Source organism: Meles meles, chromosome 4 (assembly GCF_922984935.1).
Source record: "Meles meles chromosome 4, mMelMel3.1 paternal haplotype, whole genome shotgun sequence".
NCBI lineage: Eukaryota > Metazoa > Chordata > Mammalia > Carnivora > Mustelidae > Meles > Meles meles.
In genome coordinates this window covers 32,766,015-32,788,299 of record NC_060069.1, presented here as the reverse complement: position 1 = coordinate 32,788,299, position 22,285 = coordinate 32,766,015, and the positions used below count along the sequence as shown (strand labels likewise).

The following is a 22,285-nucleotide window of genomic DNA, read 5'->3' as shown; positions in this document are numbered from 1 at the left end:
CCCGCTGAGCAGGGAGCCCAGTGCGGGGCTCGATCCAGGACCTTGGGATCATGACCTGAGCTGAAGGCAGATGCTTAACTACTTAGCCACCCAGGTGCCCCTACACCTCTGTTTTTATAAGCTCTGGCATTTATTAGTGGAAGACAGGTAGGAGTACCTTATTTAGGAGTACCTTAAAAAAGAATTTTTTTAAATCACGTGGACTGTCCATAAATTAATATGGAAAACAGCTCCAATGGTGGCGGGCTGCCTGTTTACCAGTCCTCAGCAGACATACCTGTAATATAATGGAACAGGGAGCATTCCAGAATATACAGCACTGTTGCTGGGGAGTTTGATGCTGTGTGAATTTTACTTGCCCTAGGATATGGGTGTGCTGGTTGGGTCAGCATTCCTTCTCGCAAAACGGGGAGATACGTGTGAATTAATGTCTCCCTAAATGGCCTGGGACACAAATTCTGTTCCTTCACTGCCGAGGTTATATTATGCTCCTGTTCGGTACCTCCAGTGGCTCCCTTCCATGGTGATATGAAATCCAGAGCCATCCCTAAACAGACCGCCCCCACATGCATTGTGCTCTCCATCCACCTTTCCAGCCTCTTCTCTCCACAAATTCCCAGCTGCCAGGTGTTCCAAAGCTTCTGTGCTTTTCTATTTTTCTTTGCCTCAGTGGTCTTCTGTGTTTTCTCCCTGAAACTTTTCCTCCCTAGAGCCTTGTCATCTTTTCTGTGATGCTTTCACTCCCCTCCCCGGCCCCCAGCTGAATGTTTGCTTCTCTAGATCACTTAGCCAGCCTCCTGCACTTTAGGAAAAAGTGTGTCCCCTAGATTGAGAGCGCTCCAGGGCATTTCTTTGTTACCAAGGCCTCTGCGGACCTATCATTTGGTAACCCCTCCATAACTGATTACATAATTATAAAAAAAAATGTTGTTGTCATGGTAGGCAATGGCAAAACTATTGCTTTGTAGCTCAAAACTCAGGAACTAAAAAGCAACATTTGCTAGAAGAATAGGGATTTTTTTTTTGATATCCAATTGGAATGATAATAGAATAGTAGAAAAAGAGGAAAATGGTAATTAAAACAGTAGAGAGCATGGCTGTACCTTATTGTTTGATATAATTTCTTTTTATGCCCTTTGGATAGATATTCTGTGCCTCTTGGATATTACTAGTCTCTTATATTTTCTCTTAAGAGCAAATTACTCAGATGGAAAGCTGAAAGCTCCTCCTAAACCATGTGCAGGCAATCAGGGGACCCAGATCACAGTAAGTATGGCACAAGGAGTATGAATTGTTGAAAAAGAGCTTTGTAGAAATTCTGACATAAAGAGTAAAATTGTCTCAAAAAAATTGTCTCTGAGTTTTCAAAGTAATAATAAAATGAATCTTTGCTAGTTAATAGAAATAAAGACATTTCTCTCTAAACAAGAGGACTGATTATTGGCTTTAATGGCACGGCAGCCTGTGGCCACTCCCTCCATCTTTTTCAGAGACTGGGAGATTCTTTCACTGGGATGGCAGAAATCAGTGCAAGGTGGTTGGCATTGAAATGACCTTTAAACTTGGCTCCAAAAGATGTGAGTTAGAGTCTCAGCCTAGTCATTCAGTGGTTATGTGTCCAGAGGCAAGTTGTTTAGTTTCCCTTTATCTCACTTTTCCTATCTCTTGAATGGAATAAAGAATATCTGCCCCCTTAGAGAGTGTTTGATAATATGGTTGTATCATTAATCAGAAAAAATCTAGTATGCTGCCTTATTTCTGTGGTGCCGTGTTTGGTCTCCTCCCATTGTGTGATCCTACAAAGCATCCCACTGTCATGATATGCATTGTACCCCTCATACCTCCAGCCCCAGCTAGAACACATTTCCCTGAAGGCTGTAAACCCTTGCCTTGATAAGACAGGATAAGACTGGCAGGAGGCAGAAGTGAATGTTAAGTGCATGTTAAGACAGATCCAGTACACAGGGTGACCAGGGTGTGATTTCCAAGAAGCCCAAATGATCTCAGACATTTTTATGAGAACTCTTAGTTTGGAAAATATTCTTGGATGCCGTGTGATATTATAATTATTGGTAAATTTACATGTTTGCCCCCGCTGAATCACGTACTATCCTGGGTAAGACTGTGCTTTATTGGTCTTTGTATTCCCAGCACAGAGCAAAGAGCCTGACCTAGAGATAGCCCTCAGTACCTATTTGAGAAATCAGTGAATGAATATGGGAAGCAGGAAAAATATCCTTTATTTCCTTTGTTAAGGCTAACTTATCTCTTGTCCCCTCCCCCAATCAGTGCTTTGAACTGTACTGTTGGTAAGTATTGTTGGATTCTCTGCTAGCCAGCTTTAGGTAGACAGCTTGGGTCTTTATTTCCATGTATTTCTGTGAATTTACAAGAGAAAATCAATTTCATTTCAGGTGGAGGACCTTTTTTACAACATATCCACGAGGAGGAAAGCTTTAAAAAATGCAAGTGAAGAGTATGGGAAAATTTTGGAAGTTGTTGGCAGGTACAGTCCAAAATCTGAGAGTGGTTCTTTGCCCTCTCTCACTGGAGGAATGTAAGCCGGTGCTTAAACTGAGAACAGTTGGTGAACTAGGTGGAAAACAGCACATTGTATTCTAGCATATGGATTGTTTCTGGTCAAGCTTTAGTTGCCAATTCTGAGCTTCCTCTCATCTCCCTGCGAGAGCAGTTGGTCTCTTCATCGGCAAGTATTCTGTGGTGGAAAGCAAAACAGATGGACTGCCAACTAACCTGAGCCCAAAAGAAATTTATTGGAAGGCTAAGAGTGGCAAGAAATGTCAGCACCTGCTCCGTGGAGAGGATGAAAACCAGGCTGGCTTTGGGGATTAGATAGTAGCCCTGCTACAGTTGTTGTCATTCTTTCCTGACTCTACTCAAGAGTCTGTTTCCTGGGAGAGTGCATCTGATTGGCATGGCTTGGGTCCCCCTGTCATGTGCCTCTTTTCTATGGGGAGATTCCCTGATTGGCAGTCTCTAGTAAATCAGGTGGAATGGGGAAGAGGTAGTTTTCCAAAGGAAGACTAGGGCCTGTTAAAAGGAGAAAGGGTTCAGGGCCAGTGAAAATAATATTATGTCCCCTGTTCAGTGGATCCAGCATGAGCTCTCTAAGCATGCACATCCTGGAGTGGTAGCAGAGATCTATTAACTATTTTTCAGTATTTCTGAAAACTCCAAAATGAATAAAACATTTGCTCCTTATAAAGTAGAACAGACTTCTACATTAAGTTTCTTTGCTTTTCCTTGGAGTTGTATAAAGCAGCATCAGAATATTAATTATCTCTTGAAATAAAGGAATTCTAGTTGGCTCTTTTAGTTCTAGGTGTAGTCAAGTGAATTCATAATTGTTAGCTGAATGAATGCATTTTGCTAGACCCAGTCCTTCAGTTCATGGGGCCCATGAGGGAGGAATAATAAATAAATAATAGTCAACTGAGAAAAGACTGGGAGATGCGAAACAGGGCCTGAGGCCAAAAAAAAAGTAGGTAAGGAGGGGGTGTCTTGAGGGGCTCTTGAGAGAGAATAGAAGAGTTCAGGAGTTGTAAAGTGTAGGTTCTCAAGATGCAAGCTGCACCTAGTGGGTTTGTGAAAGTAAAACAGTAGGCAAGGAAGAGATTGTATTGAAATATCATTGAGTCTAGTCAGAACTAAAAAAGCAAAAACACTTTTTGTTTGATTCTGCCACAATTAGCATTGCTATCTCCATTAAGTCTGTGTTGGCTTATTTTCCTGTGGGTAAAATATGATATATGGAGATACTCCTGACTGTCTGTCTTTGTTTAAATCACGTCACCCCAACAATTTATTTAACCAATAGGGAGTTCTGTGTTATATTGTGTTTTTGGCCACTCTGCTTACTGTTTTGTTGTCTTTTCTTTGACAGGTATTCAATACACAATTCAGGCATTAGTTTCTCAGTTAAAAAAGTAAGTGGTTGGTTTATAAGGGATGGTTTGTATTAGAAAAAGGGATTTTTTTTTTAATAGTTCACCTGAGGAGATAAGATTAGGATGTTTCATTCACAACTATGAGACAATAAGTTGCATTTCCTGCTCGTTTATCAGCAAGGTGAGACTGTGGCTGACGTTAGGACACTGCCCAATGCCACAACGGTGGACAATATTCGCTCCATCTTTGGAAATGCTGTTAGCCGGTATGTTGATAATTCATATTTTGAAAAATCTGCATTCCATGTCTTGGTTTATCATTTATCACATTAATCTGTCAAAGTAACACCTGCCTTAAGAGTTTGCTTTAACGAAATAAGCAGGCTTTATTTCCATGCTCCAGATTTGTTCATGGAGTCATTTCAGGGAACCCACACTTCTTGGGTGCATGTTATCTCCCAGATCCTCTGGCTGTAAATCAGTGTGTTCTCTCTAGCCTCTGTCTTCAAAATAGTCACAAGGTAGTAGAATTCTTTCATCTTCCAGTGCTTTGTCTTTTCCTAATACTTCCCATATCATCAATTGAGATTTCACACATTATGGCTCGACATTTATTAATTGCCTTTCACATTCTAGGCTTTGTGCCAGAAGTTAAGGATGTAAAGACAAATAAAATACTCCCTATCCTTAAAGACTTACCCGTCTGGTGATAAGCAGATTTCTAAGTTACCAGATCTTCATTGTCAGGAAAAGCCTCAGAGGAAACCTGCGGTATAGATTGCTCACGGCATTCCTTACGAGGCAAAACCCACCACTTCCATCACAGAGTCCTAGCTAAGTCTCAGGACTCTGCAAAGCCCAAAGTGCCCATGCCATAATCTGAGAGGAAGAATACTAAGGCCCCTCTACCTGCCAGGCATGGCCTGGATGCAGGGCATATGCAGATGGAGAAGACAGCCCCGGGCTTCCTTTTTTGCAAAAATCCTAGAAGTAGCGGTAGTCCCAGAGCCCAGTTTTCTACTTCAAAGGACAAATTACTCATTTCTTTGAGCAAAACCAAGTTCCTAACTAGGTAACAGTCAATTTGCTTTTAATTACTCTCTTTACTAATTGTTAATGAATTACGTTTTTTAAACTGTGTTCCCAGAGCAGAGAGAGAACACTATTGTTCAAGGAAACTTGTAAGAGCTTCTTTATTATTTAAGGACTCAGAATTAGTCATTATGAATTTCCTAGGGACTATAAGAGATTAGAAATCACACAGAACAGCTGTTCCCAAAGGGTGTTTCCAGAAAACCAGCCTCTTGAGACATTTTTGGGAAGAAAGGGTTTGCTGGTTTATGTGAGAAACACTGCAAGCTATATTTTCTGCTCAGAGACTCTGTACACATTAACAGCTTAACAGTCTTCCACCGCATGTTCAGCAGATGCTTAATGAATGCTTACTGTTTGCCGAGTACTGTGCTGACAAATACAGTAGGACGTAAAGCAGAAGTACTCTTGCCCTCAGAGGACACCTATTCCGTTGGAAAGACACATGAAATAATTATGCCACTCATTAGTGGTTGTGCTAGATGTCTCAAAGGAAAAATAAAAAGCACAACAGGAGAATCTCTCAGAGTCAGGGGGAGGGATAGTCAGAGAAAGCTCTTCGAAGGAGTAAGCCCAGACCTAGGAGGGATAAGGAGGAATTAACTAGCTGTCAGTAGGAGCTTTCCGGGCATGGGGACCCACGCTTAGGAAGATCCTCAGGCAGAGACGAGTGTGGCTTATGTGAGAACTACCTTTCACCCATTAACCTCACCTCCCCATAAGTACAGCCCTGAGGACAGCACACTGGAGCCCCGTTTTGGCACTGTTTAGCCAGTAAGGGATTCAGTAGAAATGAGTCCTTTTGGAATTTCATCTTTGGGGTTGAGTTACTAAGGTACACAAAAGTTTCAGTGAAATAAGGTCTCAGAGCTTGGATTTGTCATTATGTCCCAGCAGACCGAGCAGTGCTTGGCTTACAACAGAAGTGCCTGAAAACAGTGATAGGGTGAGTAGATGGGTAGGTGGAGGAACAGCCAGATGGATGGATGGGTGGGCCCAGAGCACCTCATCAAACCAAATCTCAGGAGTCCTTATTTGGCAGGATTAGTTTATGAAGGAGCTCTGAGTTTTCCAACTCTGAATCTTTATACTGTTTGAATTTTCCATTATTTTCAAGACCCTCAAAATTTCTCTTTTTCAACCAGAGAACTGATAGAAGTTGGGTGTGAGGATAAAACCCTGGCCTTCAAAATGAATGGCTACATATCCAATGCAAATTACTCAGTGAAGAAATGCATCTTCTTACTCTTCATCAACCGTAAGTGAGAAAGAACCATGTGGGGAAGTTTGTCCACAGGGAAGTTTATGGGACCGTGGAAAAATCCCGAATCCGCAGGCTTGATTCCACACAGGGCATCCTCAGGCTGAACTGTGGCTTGATTAGGAAGCCTATAATTTCTAGGCTAAGTCTACTCAGCTCTCTGGAATGTGCTCATTGCTGGGGGCCACTGGCAGAGTGTGGCTGTTGCCTCTGGGAGAGGGCATCACAGACCCTTGTGAGCCTGAACAGCTTCCTTCCCTGCTGGCCTCAGAGCCTTCCAAGCAGGCCCCAGGCAGATGTTTCTTCTCATATTAGATCAAGAGTCAGCTGTTTGAATTGCCCAGCGGGACACAGGGAGGTGGTCCCTTGGGTATAGGCAATGTCATTAGTAAAGAAATGGAATGTTAAGCCCCTGGGGATTCTTCTTTTTAAAGAAAGAGTTATTTATGATATAATGAGCAATACTAGAAATCAGGGAGGAAATTAACTAAAGGAATTTGGATTTTTGTCAGATTCCTCTCTGGTCTTTATCTCTCTGCAGGCATATTGTTTACATGATTGCTGCTTGTTGAGTAAATACTATTTTGCCTTCTGTTTTTTTTTTTTTTACTTAATTGCTTATAGTATGGTTTAGAAAGAGTGTGATAGGGAGCCACAATGGGTCTGATTTCGTTTTAATTTTCCAGCCAGAAATGCATCATGCATCTTGCCATTTGTCCAGTACTTACATTTTCATCATATAAATCCATTACCTTTGTTGTTCAAAGCAATTCGTAATCATTTTATAGTTTTTTGGCTTGCTATTGAAAATGGTAGATTCCCCTGTTGCATGTATAATGACAGCCAGCCAGAAGTGTCCCAGATTATCCTTGTTTTACAGCTATTTCCAGGTCATACAGAAACAGGGAAAAGGGAGTTAGGATTTTATAGACACATCCTATTACACTGATGTATATTATATTAGTAGGGTTTTTTAACTACCTCATTAAGAGGGACTTAAGCCTGATCTCTAATAAAGCTGGCTTTAATCAGGGCTCAGAGATGTTTTTCTAACCTTGAAGAATACCGCTTTGTGACACAAGTGTCGGCGATAGAATAAGTGAGCAGAAATCAGCGTAAGTGCCGCATGCGGAGCCCGTGTGTGTGTGCTGGCGAGCTCTTACCCCACGGGCTCAGCATCAGCATTCTTGAGTCTGCTCGCCGCACCAAGTTCCCAGCAGCATGGAGGCCAGACTCCGGAGTGTGTCATCTGGCTCTCTCCATGGCGTGCGCTCTCGCTCAGGTGGTGGGAAAAGGAACACTCCTTTGGCATGTCTCCAGCCCAGAAATCACTGTAGAGGTGCTCTGGCTGTCCTCTTGTCAGGTGCCCACACCTGCTCCAGGCCTTTGTGCTCTGGGCATGTGTCACCAAGCACAGCACCCTGGTTGTGGGGGGCCCGCAGAGGAGCCAAAACCATGGGGCGTATACCCTTGGCTATACCAACCAACCTAGGAGAACAGACCACCGGCAGGTCATCTGTCCAGGGAGAAGGGAGGGCTCAATTTTCTGAAAATAGATTTTCCTCTGATTTTTATCTTACCTCCCCCGGCTTTGAGTGTTTTCCCACCCCCTTCAGCCTTGTCCCATTCCTAAATTACCTTAAATATGAAGTGCCTGGAAAACTCTTTCCTTTTTTTTTTTTTTTTTGAAGATTTTATTTATTTATTTGACAGAGAGAGAGTGTATACAAGTATGGGGAGCAGCAGACAGAGGGAGAGGGAGAGGCAGTCTTCCCACCAAGCAGGGAGCCCAATGCGGGACTCGATCCCAGGACCCTAGGATCATGACCTGAGCCGAAGGCAGATGCCCAACTGAGCCGCCCAGGAGCCTCTGGAAAACTCTTTCTTACTGTCATTGCTCAGCTGGGATTACCCCACTGTTGGACCCAACCCCCACCCCTGGCAGAGTTAGTTGCTCCATCGTCCCACCATTCAGCACACGCCTCTCTGGAGTGCTTACTGGAACTGGAACTGGAGTGCGTGTAGTCACCAGCATATTGTCCCCCAGCCCATGGCATATGCGATAGGCAGCCAGGGTGTATGTGCTGCAGGAAAAGTCTAAGCTGACGGCGCTCTGCCCACTGTGCCCTGCAAGGGCAAAGGTAGTCCTCCCGGGCTGACTGAGGGAAGGGAAGCGGGGAGGCAGAACTTAGTGTGCTCCCGTGTTCCTGTGAGTGGGCTGAGAGGAGAGAGCCCGAAGCCCAGAGCCAGATGCTCATGGATAGCGACACGTTAAAAGAGACCTCTCTTTCCTAGGGTCTGCTATGGATGTTGCTGCAGAAGTGTTTCTGCTGAGTGATTTCAGGCATGGTATGAATGTGCGCCTGTTACCTCTCCCTTCAGGACAGTTTTGAGCTGGTTACTTTTCTTTTATTTTCTAGATCGTCTGGTAGAGTCAACTTCTTTAAGAAAAGCCATTGAAACAGTGTATGCTGCATATTTGCCCAAAAACACACACCCATTCCTGTACCTCAGGTAAGGCTGCACAGGGCTCTTTAGCCGAGACTCAGAGACTCACAAGGAACGAATTCTGTCCAGCTGTCCTCTTTGAAAGAGATGGACTTGCTCATAGCTCCAGCAGAGAGAATCCCATCCACCACTGGCAAAAGGATGTTCTGTCCTTTCTCACAGGTGAAGGGCACAGTTTCCCTTCACTTACTCACTCATGCAGCAGTCTCCCTGAGGGCTTCCCATGTACCAGCCACCTTGCTGGTGAAGCAACGTTGAATAACAGCTCTTGCCCCTGAACCAGCCAGAAGCTGCCCCCTCCCTGACAGAGAAGCCCCTTGCCCCTCCACGGTCCCTCCAGTGCCCCCTCCTGCCACAGATTCACCGTGTGGTCATGGAGCAGGCAGTGAAGGGTGAATGTGGAGCCGAGGAAGTCAGGTGATGGCTGGCACGGCCTCTAAGCTGACTTTTACATTACATTTTGATGATAGAACCTTTTCTCATGTGTATTCTTATTTTGATCCTCATAACGCTGAAAGGTAGGGAACAGGTTCATGGTTACAGATGAGAAATCCCATCCAGAGGGGATAAGTAGCTCACCCCAGGTCACACAGTAAGAAATTCCACTAGTTCTGGAATGATGGTAACAGCTGGTGTGGAGTACTTGCCAGGTACGCACAGCGTGCTTTGCATGAATTTAAGCCCCCCCACATGCTTTATCCACCTTATAGAGGGGGAGACTGAAGCAAAGGAAGATGATATCACTGGCCCCAGACTGCACAGCTTCAGAATTCAGGTCGCTCAGACTTGACCCTGAAGTTTTGACCACTGTGTCATTTGAACCCCCACAAGCCTGCTGGTGAGAATTGTTTTCCCCATTCCCCACCACCCAACATAGTTGTTTGCTTTTCTTCCTGCCAGTTTAGAGATCAGCCCCCAGAACGTGGACGTCAACGTGCACCCCACAAAGCACGAAGTTCACTTCCTGCATGAGGACAGCATCCTGGAGCGGGTGCAGCAGCACATTGAGAGTAAGCTCCTAGGCTCCAACTCCTCCAGAATGTATTTCACCCAGGTGAGGGCGCTGTCTGTCCAGCTCTGGCTCTGGTGCTTTCACCGTCACCTAAAATTGTGGCCTGTCAGATTCAAGAGCCCAGAGTTCTGCTTGTTGCTTTAGGACTGACTTTCCAAGGATTACCTGAAAGTTTTCCTTTAGTACTATCTCCTTTTTTGAAGCTAACCGTGAAATCATCCTGTTATCTCTGGGCCTGGAGTCAGGAGGCTCGCGGTCTCACTTTGCCTCCATCTAAGACCACAGACTGGCTTCTCAGGAAAACAAGCTGTCTGAAACAGAATAGGGCACCTCTCCTGTGCATCTGTCTTCCCTGGGGATGTTCAGGAGGAGGCCGAGCCCACATTCACAGGGCAGAGGGAGGCAGCAGGACAGTGGGAGGAGCAGGGCCTTGCGTGTCAGACAGGCCTGGGTTACCACCATGTGACCCACCTTCCCCGGTCTCCATGTCTCCCTCAGTGAGGGCTGAAGTGGTCATCCTCACCTCTGAGGGTGGGGACAAGCAGGAGGCAGAAGTGTCTGATGCAAGGCCTGGCACCATCCATCTTATCAGAATTACCCAGGTTCTAAGTGCTTATGATTCTAAGCTACTCCCAGCTCTCCGGGGCCTCACGGTGCCCATCTGTAAAATAAATGGGCGGATAATGCGATCTGCAGTGTCCTATCCCAGTTCTGACATGACATGATTCTCAGCAGCACATGGTGCGGGTGTGCTCAGAAGCACACCAGATCTCAGAACTGTGGAGACGGAAACATCCCCCTTCCCCCACCCTCTTTCCCTCTTGAAAACAAAAGCCGGCAGGGGCAGGGGTGGTGCACAGGTGGGTATCTGGGTGGCTCAGTTGGTTAAGCATCTGACTCTGGATTTCAGCTCAGGTCTTGGTCTCAAGGTTGTGGGGTTGAGCCCGCATTAGGTTCTACACTGGGCCTGAAGCCTGCTTGAGATTCTCTCTCTCTGTCTCCCTCTGCCCCTCCTCGTCCCTTAAAAAAAAAAAAAAGAAGAAGAAAAAGAAGAAAAGAAATGGAAGCACTGGGTCCTGCAAGCAGAGAGTGGGCTTCTGGGAGCCTACTTTAAAAAGAAGACTTATTAAGTTCACGAGGCAGTTTATGCTTCCCACAGGAACCTTCACAGAAAGCCCCTCGCTGGGGGTGGCACGGGCCCGAAGCAGTGAGAGTGGATGCCCTAGGGGCAGCCCTGCCACCTCTGAGCCCGGGCAGAGGCTGGGCAGTGAGTGCACATGGGCCGATGCTGAAGCCACTTGTATGTGGCAGGTGGGCAGAAGAAAGTGCTCGCTGGCTGCCAGCCCTCAGTTTTCTGCTAGTTTTGCTGGGCCCCTGATGCACAGGAGGCTCGAGTCAGCAGAGGTGATGGGTGCACAGACCCGTGCGGTGCCGGTGGTTGAGATGAGGACACACGTGCTGTAGGGCTGGTGGGCCCGGCTGTCAGAGCAGTGTGTGCTACCCAGGAAGTGCTCGGTCACTGGGAGTTCGGTTCCTGTCTGTTGCTGCTCCTTGTCCTCTGCCTCCCTGCGGATGTGCACTGAGACCCCCCACCCTGTGGGTGAGACCCTGTTGGGTGCCTGCCTTCACGGAGGTGCTCCTGGTTCCCAGGGAATACATCCCATGAGAGAGAGGAAAAGAGGGACCTGGGGTATCAGGGGAAGGCTCCTATCCTGGACTTTGGCAATCAGGAAAGAAAGGGAAGGGATGCGGAGGCTGGGACCCCAGGACTGGGTACGAATGAGATGAGCAAAGGGAACAAGGCATGAAAAGAGTGTTTCTGGCAGAGGCAGTGAGGAGAAGGCCTGAGGGCTGAGGGGGACAGGAAGACATGTGCGTGAATGTCTGAAAGTTCCATGCAGTGGGTCCAGTGTTTACCCTGGCTACCCTTAGGATCACCAGAGAAACAGAAAGCACCCTTGCCTGGGCCTTCTCCAAACCAAGAAATCAGTCTCGGGCAGGGGTGAGCGGCATCAGTAGTCACAGAGTTTTCCCAGGTGCTTTCATGTGCAGCTGGGGGAGGCCTCTGTGTGGGCCTGGGGGGGAGCTGGCCCTGGAGAGAGGAGGCTGCAGGGGTCCCAGCCCTGATGACACTTCTGTCAGCATGTTAAGGAGTTTACGCTGTGGCGTGACAGGAATCCACAAGATCTGGTGTGCCGTTTATGAAGAATCCTGTGGTCACAGTGGGGCAAGGATGGCCGAGGCATATGGTGGAGGCCCCACAGTTATCTGGGAGAAACAGGGACAGGCCTGGGCAGAGGAGGTAACTCCACTCACAGACGGTTAAAAATCTGGAACTGCCCGGACCTGGAAAAGGTGTGGCTGGCGGGGAGTGGGGCCGGGGCGGGGTAGGGGGCAGGCTGAAAGTATGAGGTGAAAACGAGGAGCACATTGTCTGGGCCAGAGTGGTTATCCCTTACTCTGTCCTAACTGAGATCGAGAGAAAGAGCTTTGCCGGAGGTCCTGGAGTGTGAGCCGTACTGGGGAAAGAACTTCTTGCCTTCCTCCTTGTCTTATTTTGTACAAGTCAGATTCATTTAGTTAGCTTACATTGTCTTTCCCCATAGAATTCTGCATAGTCCTGACCCGTGTGTCTTCAGAAGGAAAGTGGGTTTCTGGATCAGGCGCCCCCTCCCCACCCCCCGTCCTAGTCGGTGTAGTGGCGCAAGCCTTGGAGCATTGGTGTGGGTGGCGGGGTCCAAACTCAGAGCTGTCCCCACTCCTCTGGGGGCATCAGAATACCTTCTCTCCCACTCCCTAGCTGTGTCTTGCACCACACTGCCCAAGGCCTATGGCACAAGCCCTGGTTTGTGGTGAAGCCATTTGGTATGGAAATCGGGAAGCCCAGGGCCTCCTGGGGTTTGTTGCTACTCCATCCTGTTGGACTGAAGGTGTTTCACTTTTCTGGACTTTAAAATGACTATCTGCAAAGTAGTTCTGTTAATTTCTGCTCCTGTGGCTATGGCACAGGCGAATGAAGCAAATACAGTTGACCTTTACGTAGTGCAGGGCTTGGGGCACTGACCCTCTGGATGATCAAAAATCTGAACTCTACAAAACTTTGACTTCTGTTAGCCTACTGTTGATCAGAAGCCTTACCGATATCATAAACAGTTGACTAACATGTATTTTGTGAATGTGTTATATCCTGCATTTTTATAATAAAGTAATCTAGGAAAAACTGTTGACTAAGAAAATCATAAGGAAGAGAAAATACATTTACAGCACTGTATTATTAAAAGTCTGCATGTAAGTGGACCCACAGCGTTCAAATCTGCTTTGTTCAAGGGTCAGCTATATTCACTTCATTTGCCTGTGTACACTGGAAGGATTTTACATTTTCCACAAAGGGAGGTTTCTCCTTTTTGAGCAGTTCTGCTACTCTGTTTAACTTTTTATTATTTAGCTCATTATTAAATATTTCTAAGTACACATGAAAGTAGATATTACACCAATAATCCATGTACCTGTCACCCAGCTTCAACAACCATCATCATTTTGCCATATTTGTTTTCTCTTTCCCTTTCTCACTTGGTGGTAGGGAAAAGAGTGGTGGTTTTTTTAGTTGGTTTTTTTTTTTTTTTTTACTTTTTTTAAAATTTAAGTTCTATTATACAACATATGATGCATCATTCATTTTTTGATGTAATGGTCAGTGATTCATTAGTTGCATAGAATACCCAGTGCTCATCACATCCCATGCCCTCCTTAATGCTATCACCAGTTACCCCATCCCTCCTCCCACCTCCCTTTCCATAACCCTCGGTTTGTTTCCTGGAGTCCAGAGTCTCTCATGGTTTGTCTCCCTCTCTGACTTCTTCCCATTCAGTTTTCCTTCCCTTCCCTTGTGGTCCTCTGCACTATTTCTTACAGTCCACATATGAGTGAAACCATGTGATAATTGCCTTTCTCTGATCGATTCATTTCACTGAGCATAATCTCCAGTTCCATCCATGTTGATGTAAATGGTAGGTATTCATCCTTTCTGATGGCTGAGTAATATTCCATGGTGTGTATGGACCACATCTTCTTTATCCAGTCATCTGTTGAAGGGCATCTCAGCTCCTTCTACAGTTTGGTTATTGTAGACATTGCTGCTATGAACACTGGGATGCATGGGATCCATTTTTTCACTGCATGTGTATCTTTGGGGTAGATACCCAGTAGTGTAGTTGCTGGATCTTAGGGAAGTTCTCTTTTTAACAACTTCTTTTTTTTTTTTTTTTTAAGAATTGATACTTAAGGTCTTTTTTTTTTTTTAAGATTTTATTTATTTATTTGACAGAGATCACAAGTAGACAGGCAGGCAGAGAGAGAGAGGAGGAAGCAGGCTCCCTGCTGAGCAGAGAGCCCGATGTGGGGCTCGATCCCAGGACCCTGGGATCATGACCTGAGTGAGTTAACCCACTGAGCCACACAGGCGCCCCTCTTTTTAACTTCTTGAGGAACATCCATACTGGTTTTTAGAGTGGCTGTACCAGCTTGCATTCCCACTAACAGTGTAAGAGGGTTCCCCTTTCGCCGCTTCCTCACCAACATTTGTTGTTCCCTGTCTTCATTTTAGCCATTCTAATAGTGTGAAGTGGTATCTCATTGTGCTTTTGATTTGTATTTCCCTGATGGCAGGTGATGTGAAGTATGCTTGCTTTTCAAAAGATTTATTTATTTTAGAGAGAGAGAGTGTGTGTACAAACAGGAGGAGCAGTGAGAGGGAGAGAGAATCTCAAGCAGACTCTGCACTGAGCACGGAGCTGGATGTGGGGCTCAATCCCACGACCCTGAGATCATGACCTGAGCTGAAGCCAAGAGTCAGATGCTTAACTGACTCAGCCACCCAGGCACCTGAAGGGAAGAGAATATTTTAAATTGCACTTCAGGCATTTCCTTTTTTCCCTAGTATTTTATGGTTTTTAAAATATTTTTCCCTATATAATTACAATGTCTTTTTTATACATAACAAAATTAATAATATTATCATTTTAATATCTAGTCCATATTCAAATGTCCCAACTGTCCAAAGAAGATCCTTTTATAAAGTAGCTTCATTCAAATATGTATTAGGTTAAGTTCCACTCGCCATATTTAGATGTTGTCTTTTAAATCTCTTTTAAATCTGGGGGCGCCTGGGTGGCTCAGTGGGTTAAAGCCTCTGCCTTCGGCTCAGGTCATGATCCCAGAGTCCTGGGATCGAGCCCCACATCGGGCTCTCTGCTCTGCAGGGAGCCTGCTTCCTCCTCTCTCTCTGCCTGCCTCTCTGCCTAGTTGTCATTTCTCTCTGTCAAATAAATAAAAAATATTAAAAAAAAAAATCTCTTTTAAATCTGTATTCTTTTTTTGTTGTTCCTTTTGGCTTATTCTGAAGGCTTCCTGTGGAAAATGCACATTTCTGTTTGGCTAATTGTTTCTTCTTAGTATCATTTAACTTGTTCTTATCCTCCACATTTCCTGTAAACTGGGAATTCCTATCAACTGGCATGATTACATTCAGATTTGTGAATGAGATTTCTGTGTGAGAATTCTTTTATTTTTTTTTAAAGGTTTTATTTATTTATTTGACAGGCAGTGATCACAAGTAGGCAGAGAGGCAGGCAGAGAGAGAGGAGGAGGCAGGCTCCCTGCTGAGTGGAGAGCCAGATGTGGGGATCATGACCGGAGCCTAAGGCAGAGGCTTTAACCCACTGAGCCACCCAGGCGCCCCCTGTGAGAATTCTTGATAGATGATGCCATGTACTTTCTGTCATGCCCCAGCAGGAGGCGCATACTGACTTGTTTTGTCATTTCGGTGATAAGACTCACTCATCTGTGGGTTTAGCTGGTAACAGCCTGTTTTCTTCATTGTCAAGTTCCCCAGGAATATTTAGCTTAATGGTTTCACCATTCATTGATGACCATTACCTGAATCCGTTATTTCACTAAGATTGCAAGATTATGATTTTCTGATTCTGTCATTTTTTCTGTTAATTCATTATAATTTTTCTGTATACAATAACTTTGCCTCATTTGTTAGAGCTTTTTGGTTATCCTGAAATACAGTTCACACTAGAAAGTAAGGGTAAATGCTGAGTTCTGTCACTTTAATTATCAGTTTGCAAAGGAATGTGTTCGTGTCCTAGTGATCTCCAGTGATGTTTAATGACTTTGTCCTCTCCGTCTTTCTCTTTCCCTCCCCATCTTTTTCTTTTTCTCTTAATATTTTATGATAGCTGTTAACAAAGCAATATAATTTAGTTAATTACAGTCATTTTTCTCTTGGATCCTCAAATTATCCCTTCTTAGACCAACAAACCCCCTCAACCTGGTGCTCTTGTCCTTTTGACTCAATTCCATTAGTCTTTGATGGTTTCCTTGTTTCTGGCAAGAAAAGATGTTGTAGGCTCACTCTCTACTTTCCCAGCCCAGGCACTGGAATTGGCCATTTCTCCAGGGAACTCTGGTTTATTTTAGTGGGGATAGTATTTAGAGACTGAAATCTGGGATCGGAGCGGAGGTGGGGGGGGGTTCCTTATTCCTGCTGAATGGTCATTAGCTTTAGGCCTTTCCAGTGGACAGAGTTAGGAAATGTGTTTATTTATAAACAGACAAAAGAGTGGCTGCCACAAGCTGGTGGGGAGGGGAGAATGGTGAGTTACCATTTCATAGGTACAAAGTTTCAGTTTGGGACATTGAGAAAGTTCTAGAGATAGATAGTGGTGATGGTTGTCTAATGATGTGATGTACTTAATGCCACAGAGCTGTATGCTTGAAAATGGTCAAGTGATAAATTTTATTTATATTTTACTTCAATAAAAAAGTGAAATCCTCTTATGGCAGCAAAAAAAAAAAAAAAAGGCAGACAAAAATATGAGAACTTTGCGCTAATATTCCCCATTTCAAAACAATTTTAAAATAAAAAGCGTTTTTCTGAATTTTGTATTTTTACTGGTGTATCTTTTAAACTTCAAGTTTTGGTCAGAATTGCTTCTATATTAATACTTCGGTGATGATGATTAAACCTGATTCTAGTTTCTTTCTCCAGTGTTGCTCCACTTGGCAATCTGGACTTTTTTCCCCCCCATTTAAAGATTTTATTTTTTAAACTATTCTCTACAATCAATTTGGGGCTCGGACTTAACAACCCCAAGATCGAGAGTCACTTGCTCTGCACACGGAGCCAGCCAGGTGCCCCTGGGACCTGGACTTACTGGTTTCATATTCTGAATCGTCCCACTGCTGCTTTCTTTTTTTTCTTCTTCCCAGATGGATTCTACTTTATTGAAACATATAGGAAGGGTTCAGCAAAAACGTAAAGTGAATCATATATCACATAAATGCTGTTGAGCTTAAAAAATCACAGTGGCCAGGAATCTTATTTTAAAAAAAATTTTAACCCGTTACCTTTTTTTTTGACATAGACTTTACTACCAGGTCTTGCTGGCCCCTCTGGGGAGGTGGTTAAATCCACAGCAGGTGTGATCCCTTCATCTGCTTCTGGAAGTGGCGACAAGGTCTATGCCCACCAGATGGTCCGCACAGATTCACGGGAACAGAAGCTCGATGCCTTTCTACAACCCATGAGCAAGGCTCTATCCAGTCAGCCTCAGGGCATTGTTCCAGAAGACAGGACCGATGCTTCCAGTGGCAGGCCTGGACAGCAAGATGAGGAAATGCTTGAACTCCCAGAGCCTGCCCAAGCATCTGCCACAAATCAGGGCACAGAGGGAGATGCAACAGAGGGGACTTCAGAAACGTCAGAGAAGAGAGGGCCCCCTTCCAGCCCAGGCAACCCCAGGTATGGACTTGGGGAGGAGTGCAGCCTGCCTCTGCTATTCTTTCCTGAAACCACCTCTGGCTTAACTTGGCATGAACTACCTGCTGCTTATCTCTGCCTGACCTGCCCTGCCTCCAGTGGGACATTGCTCTGCCTTATGCACTCTCTGCCTTTGACCATGGCTTGAGAGTCCCCTACTTAGTGGCCTTTGAGATATCTTAAAAGTCCATGGTTCCAAGTGTGAGTTAAACACACATCAGAAAAAAAGTAAAATTTATCTTTTATTTTTAGTAGGGGATTTTGATAACGCCTTAATAGCAGAGGTGGCTAGAGAGAACCCTAAAATATCCAGAGGATTCTCCCTCATCCCACTCAAAGCTGCTTCCACTCCTCAGGAACAACACATTTTCTTGGTTCAACTTATGAAGGCCCTGAGGCCCAGGGGCTGGCCGTGAGAGCGGGAGAAGGTGGATGGCAGCAGTGCCTGTCCTTTCCCTGTCTTCCCCTGGACACGCTCTGCAGGCTCTCAGGGGCCCGGCACTGAGCCAGGGAGCCCAGGCCGTGCTCCTTCCCCAGCAGGCTTGGGGTGAAGGCGGTCGCCCAGGACTTCGCTTCTGCATAGCAGCTGGCCCCCAAAACCCCAGGGCTGAGTGGCCATCGGGATTTGGACGAGTTACTTGACTCCAGTTTGATCATTGCCAAGTCAGTCTAGCAAGACAACATGTAGGGTTGTCTCCAGGGAATCCTCAAGGGTGCTGCAACCCGTGAGGGAGCCCAGTCTGTGCCAGATGCTTCACATACACGATCTCATTTCATGCAGTGCAGAGTTACGTGTCTCTTTGTCACCAGGGGAGGTAACACCACTAGCTCTTCACCATACAGCAGTCGAAAGAAACCTCTGACACCAGAAATGAGATTGTATCACTCCTCAGCTGAAAGCCAGTGCTTCCCCTTGCACTTGGGTGCACCTGCCGTGCCCCCCCTTTAGCCCCCCACTTTCCCTCTCCTGTAGGGTGCTCGTCCACACTGCTTTGTGGCTAGCCTGAACTGCCTGAGCTCCCCCTTGTTCTCCCTGTGCTGGGGGCTTAGGAAGACTGCCTCACACATCCCCTCTTGCCAGAGGCCCTCTTACTGCCCCATCAAGCTGTTACCTTGTTTACTTTTCTTCTTAGCATTTTCTGCTGCTTCAAATGATCCTTCTGTGGCTTTCTGACTCCCTAGCTGGAAAGTAAGCATAACAAGGGCCGGCACCTTGTCCGTCTGGTGCATGGTCACGTGCAGCTGGCACTATAACTGATGGAGGACTGAACAAGCAGGACAGGGTGGGCGCACACACACAAGGCCCTGCAGCTGCACAGGGCAGGTGACTCTAGAGTCCTGCTGTGCACAGGGGCTGGCTGCTGGGGGCTCAGAGTCATCTGATCTGTGGGGTGCCAGAGAACAGACTGATCTTGCTAGTCTGCTGCCCACACGAGGACCCCACCCCAGATGTGCAGAGCCAGCACAAGACGCTGCTCCCCTTTCCAAATGCAATACACAAAATTTGGCTGAATTAAAACCAGTTTTCAAGGATAGTCATGATCTGCGACTCCTTCATTGCAGAAAGAGGCCCCGGGAAAGCTCTGATGTGGAAATGGCAGAAGATGATTCCCGAAAGGAAATGACAGCAGCGTGTACCCCTCGGCGGAGGATCATCAACCTCACCAGTGTGCTGAGCCTCCAGGAAGAAATTAACGCACGGGGACATGAGAGTACGTAAGTGCCGACGTCTGTTGGGGGCTATGGGCCAGAACTGCTAAGGTCAAGTTTTAGCAAATGCAGAAAGTGTTGACTGTAGGGTGGCCCCTCTGGCGTGCCAAGCACACCTCCTTTCCCTCACCCGCAGCAGCAGCTGCTGAAAGACAATTTTCAACTGGGAGGGAAGGGGAAAAAGTATTCTCTGGTTTTAATTATAATTGATTGGTATTCTCACAGAACCCGAACAGCCAGAGTAAAAGACTCATCTACATAATCTTGAGTTTGTTTCTTAGCTGAAAGTGCTATGATACAAGATTCTAATCTGTGGCCTGAGTGGGGCATACTCTCGCTAAAGCACACAGGCTTTGCAGGGCCCCGAGTGGATATCCTGGCACTACCACTTCCACTGTGTGACCTTGGATTTGTGACTTAATGCTGGCTGTGCCTCAGTTCTTCCTCATCTCTAAAATGGGAGTAATTTTACCCTTGAAAATGATTGTGCTGATTAGAGATAAAACATAAAACACTTGTTTACAGAGTAAGGAGGCAATAGATATTTTTATATGCTGAAGACAAAGCCATAAATCAATATCACTTTCCTCAGAAAGAGCTTTTCAGAATACTTGCATATAGAGCTCTGCATTGGTCCCTGTCACTTCAAAACCAGCTAACATGTTTTTGGGAATTAATGGGAGTTAGTCGTGGCCCCCAACTGAGCAGGGATTAAGGGGTAAGTAGAATAGTGGCTTGGCCCAAAGAGCCATCCACACCAGAGGAGTCAGACAGTTGTGCTCCAAGTGTAGACAGCGCAGCTCTAGGCTCGAGACAGCAGCTCTGCACTTGAGTCTACACAGTTTAGTCATGGCCTTTGCACGTTTCAGCTCTAACACATTTCCTGATTAAAATAGTTATGTTCCAGCACCGTGTCTTGAAATACAACAACCTAGATTAGCCTATAAAGTCCTGAGCAGCCACGGAGCAGGTTAGGACTTTTCACACTAATCCTCCACCTTCTTTTTTTTTTTTTTTTTTTCTTTTTTAAGATTTTATTGAGAGAAAGAGTGTGTGTGCAAGCTGGGAGAGGGCCAATGGGGGAGGGAGAAGAGGACTCCCCACTGAGCAGGGAGCCCATTGCGGGGCTCCATGTGGGGCTCCATGTGGGGCTCTGTCCCAGGACCCAGAGATCGTGACCTGAGCCGAAGACAGGTGCTTAACCAACTATGAGCCTCCCAGGTGCCCTGATCTGTTATGACTCAATGGCTGGCCCCTTACAGTTTCCTCTGTCCCTGTAACCCCTTGTTTGAATGAATTCAGGAAGGCCTCAGTTTGCCTTTCCTTGATCCTTCTCTCTTTTCTCGGCTCTCTGGGCCTTTGTCCGCATGTGGGCAAAGCTGTAGGTGTCTCTACATGTGGGAGGAGTAAAAGCTTTCTGTAACTGAAGTCTTGCTAGTCATAGAAGTAGCTGCCAGTTGGCCTCTGATTTTGGTTTCCACAAAGATTTGGTCCAGTTGGTCTTTATTTCCATTTATTGGCTTTCAAGCTGGGAGCTTCTAAAAGCATTTGAAACAATGTAAATGAGGTGGGCTGTTCCTTGATTTATTTAGCAGGCTTACACACAGTAGTTTCAGTTGACAGCCTCCCTCAGATTTGGAATTTACTGTCTTCCTTAATGGTTTGTATCCCTTATGTAAAACAGGCTACTTAGAGTTTGGAGAAATTTCTCTCTAGTTGTGCACTATTTCCAGTGCAGTGTCAAGCACACCTGCGTCAGGCTGGATCAGCTTCCATTGCTGAGGTCCAGGTGATGACTCTAAAATGTTCCCAAACTGTGTGTTTGTACACGTTGTCCCATTTAATTCTAGAATATCCTTGTGAGGGAGGCAGGGCATGGAGTGGAAGTTGAGGACACGGAGGGAAGATGGAGAGGACGGGAGAGGACAGATGAGTTGGAACATCCCAGCAATCAGAAATAGGCCTGGGACACACGTCGCCAAGGGCGGGTGGTGACGCATGGCTTGCACACGAGGTGGCTGGCCCAGGACTCAGGCTAAACAAACTGGCTGCCTGCGTGGGCAGGTGCCCCTTAGGATAGGATCCCTGCCCCGAGGCTGGTGTTTTAGGCGTGCAGGTGTCGGGTCTCAAAGAAGGTGTAGTGTCTGTGACATGGGAACAGAGTGAGCCAGACGGACTGTGCAGCGCTCCTGCCAGCTACCCCATTCCCTCCCTAGTGGGACTTTGTTCACTGTTTGGGGGCCTGGCCTGTGGCACACTAGCACTGCTGGAGGCTTCACCGGGCCCTCGGGATGAGCATCTGAGAGCGTGCGTGTGCTTCGGAAGCCCAGGCCTCCATGTCTGTGGGCTGGGGTTCCTGCCCGCTGCCATGGACCCCATGTCCGTGGCCCCAGATGGGGGAGGCTGCTTGTCTTCAGAGTGAAGGCCGTGCAGGGAATGCCCTGAAGCCCCGATTTGGTGAGGTGGGCCACTTGCCTTAACAAACCAACAGCCCGGCTGCTCCCCACAGGGGCGCACTGTGCCCCCAGCCCAGGAGAGAAGTAAGGGAAGCTCTTCTGGTACCAAAGTTCCTTGTCATGCTCGTTTCTGTGACTGTTCGAGCAATGTGTTGTCCGTGCAGGGATCGTTTCTGGCACTGCGTCACCCTTGCTGTCTGCAGAGGACCTGGCAGGTGGACTCAGCAGGTATTTGCTGAGGCAGTGTGTACATAACTCAGAGGAGCTGCCTGGGAGGTGACTCCGTTTTGTTTTGTTTTTTAATTTTATATTTTTATATTTTTTAATTAACATATGATGTATTATTAGCCCCAGGGGTACAGGTCTGTGAATCGCCACGTTTACACACTTCACAGCACTCACCATAGCACATACCTTCCCCAGTGTCCATAACCCCACCACCCTTTCTCTACCCCCTTCCCCCTGGCAACCCTCAGTTTGTTTTGTGAGATTAAGAGTCTCTTACGGTTTGTC

The 22,285-nt window shown here is 46.2% G+C and overlaps 1 protein-coding gene across 2 annotated transcripts in view; it reads left to right on the top strand.

Annotated features, from left to right (window-relative positions):
• MLH1 (mutL homolog 1) overlaps nt 1–22,285 on the top strand; it is a 52,321-nt gene that overhangs the window by 8,739 nt on the left and 21,297 nt on the right. For both annotated transcript variants that reach the window (XM_046003825.1, XM_046003826.1), the window contains exons 5-13: nt 1,194–1,266; nt 2,415–2,506; nt 3,905–3,947; nt 4,086–4,174; nt 6,146–6,258; nt 8,682–8,775; nt 9,670–9,823; nt 17,212–17,588; nt 19,170–19,318. In XM_046003825.1, the coding sequence (XP_045859781.1) occupies nt 1,194–1,266; nt 2,415–2,506; nt 3,905–3,947; nt 4,086–4,174; nt 6,146–6,258; nt 8,682–8,775; nt 9,670–9,823; nt 17,212–17,588; nt 19,170–19,318 (1,184 nt within the window). The remainder of the gene's footprint in view (nt 1–1,193; nt 1,267–2,414; nt 2,507–3,904; nt 3,948–4,085; nt 4,175–6,145; nt 6,259–8,681; nt 8,776–9,669; nt 9,824–17,211; nt 17,589–19,169; nt 19,319–22,285) is intronic.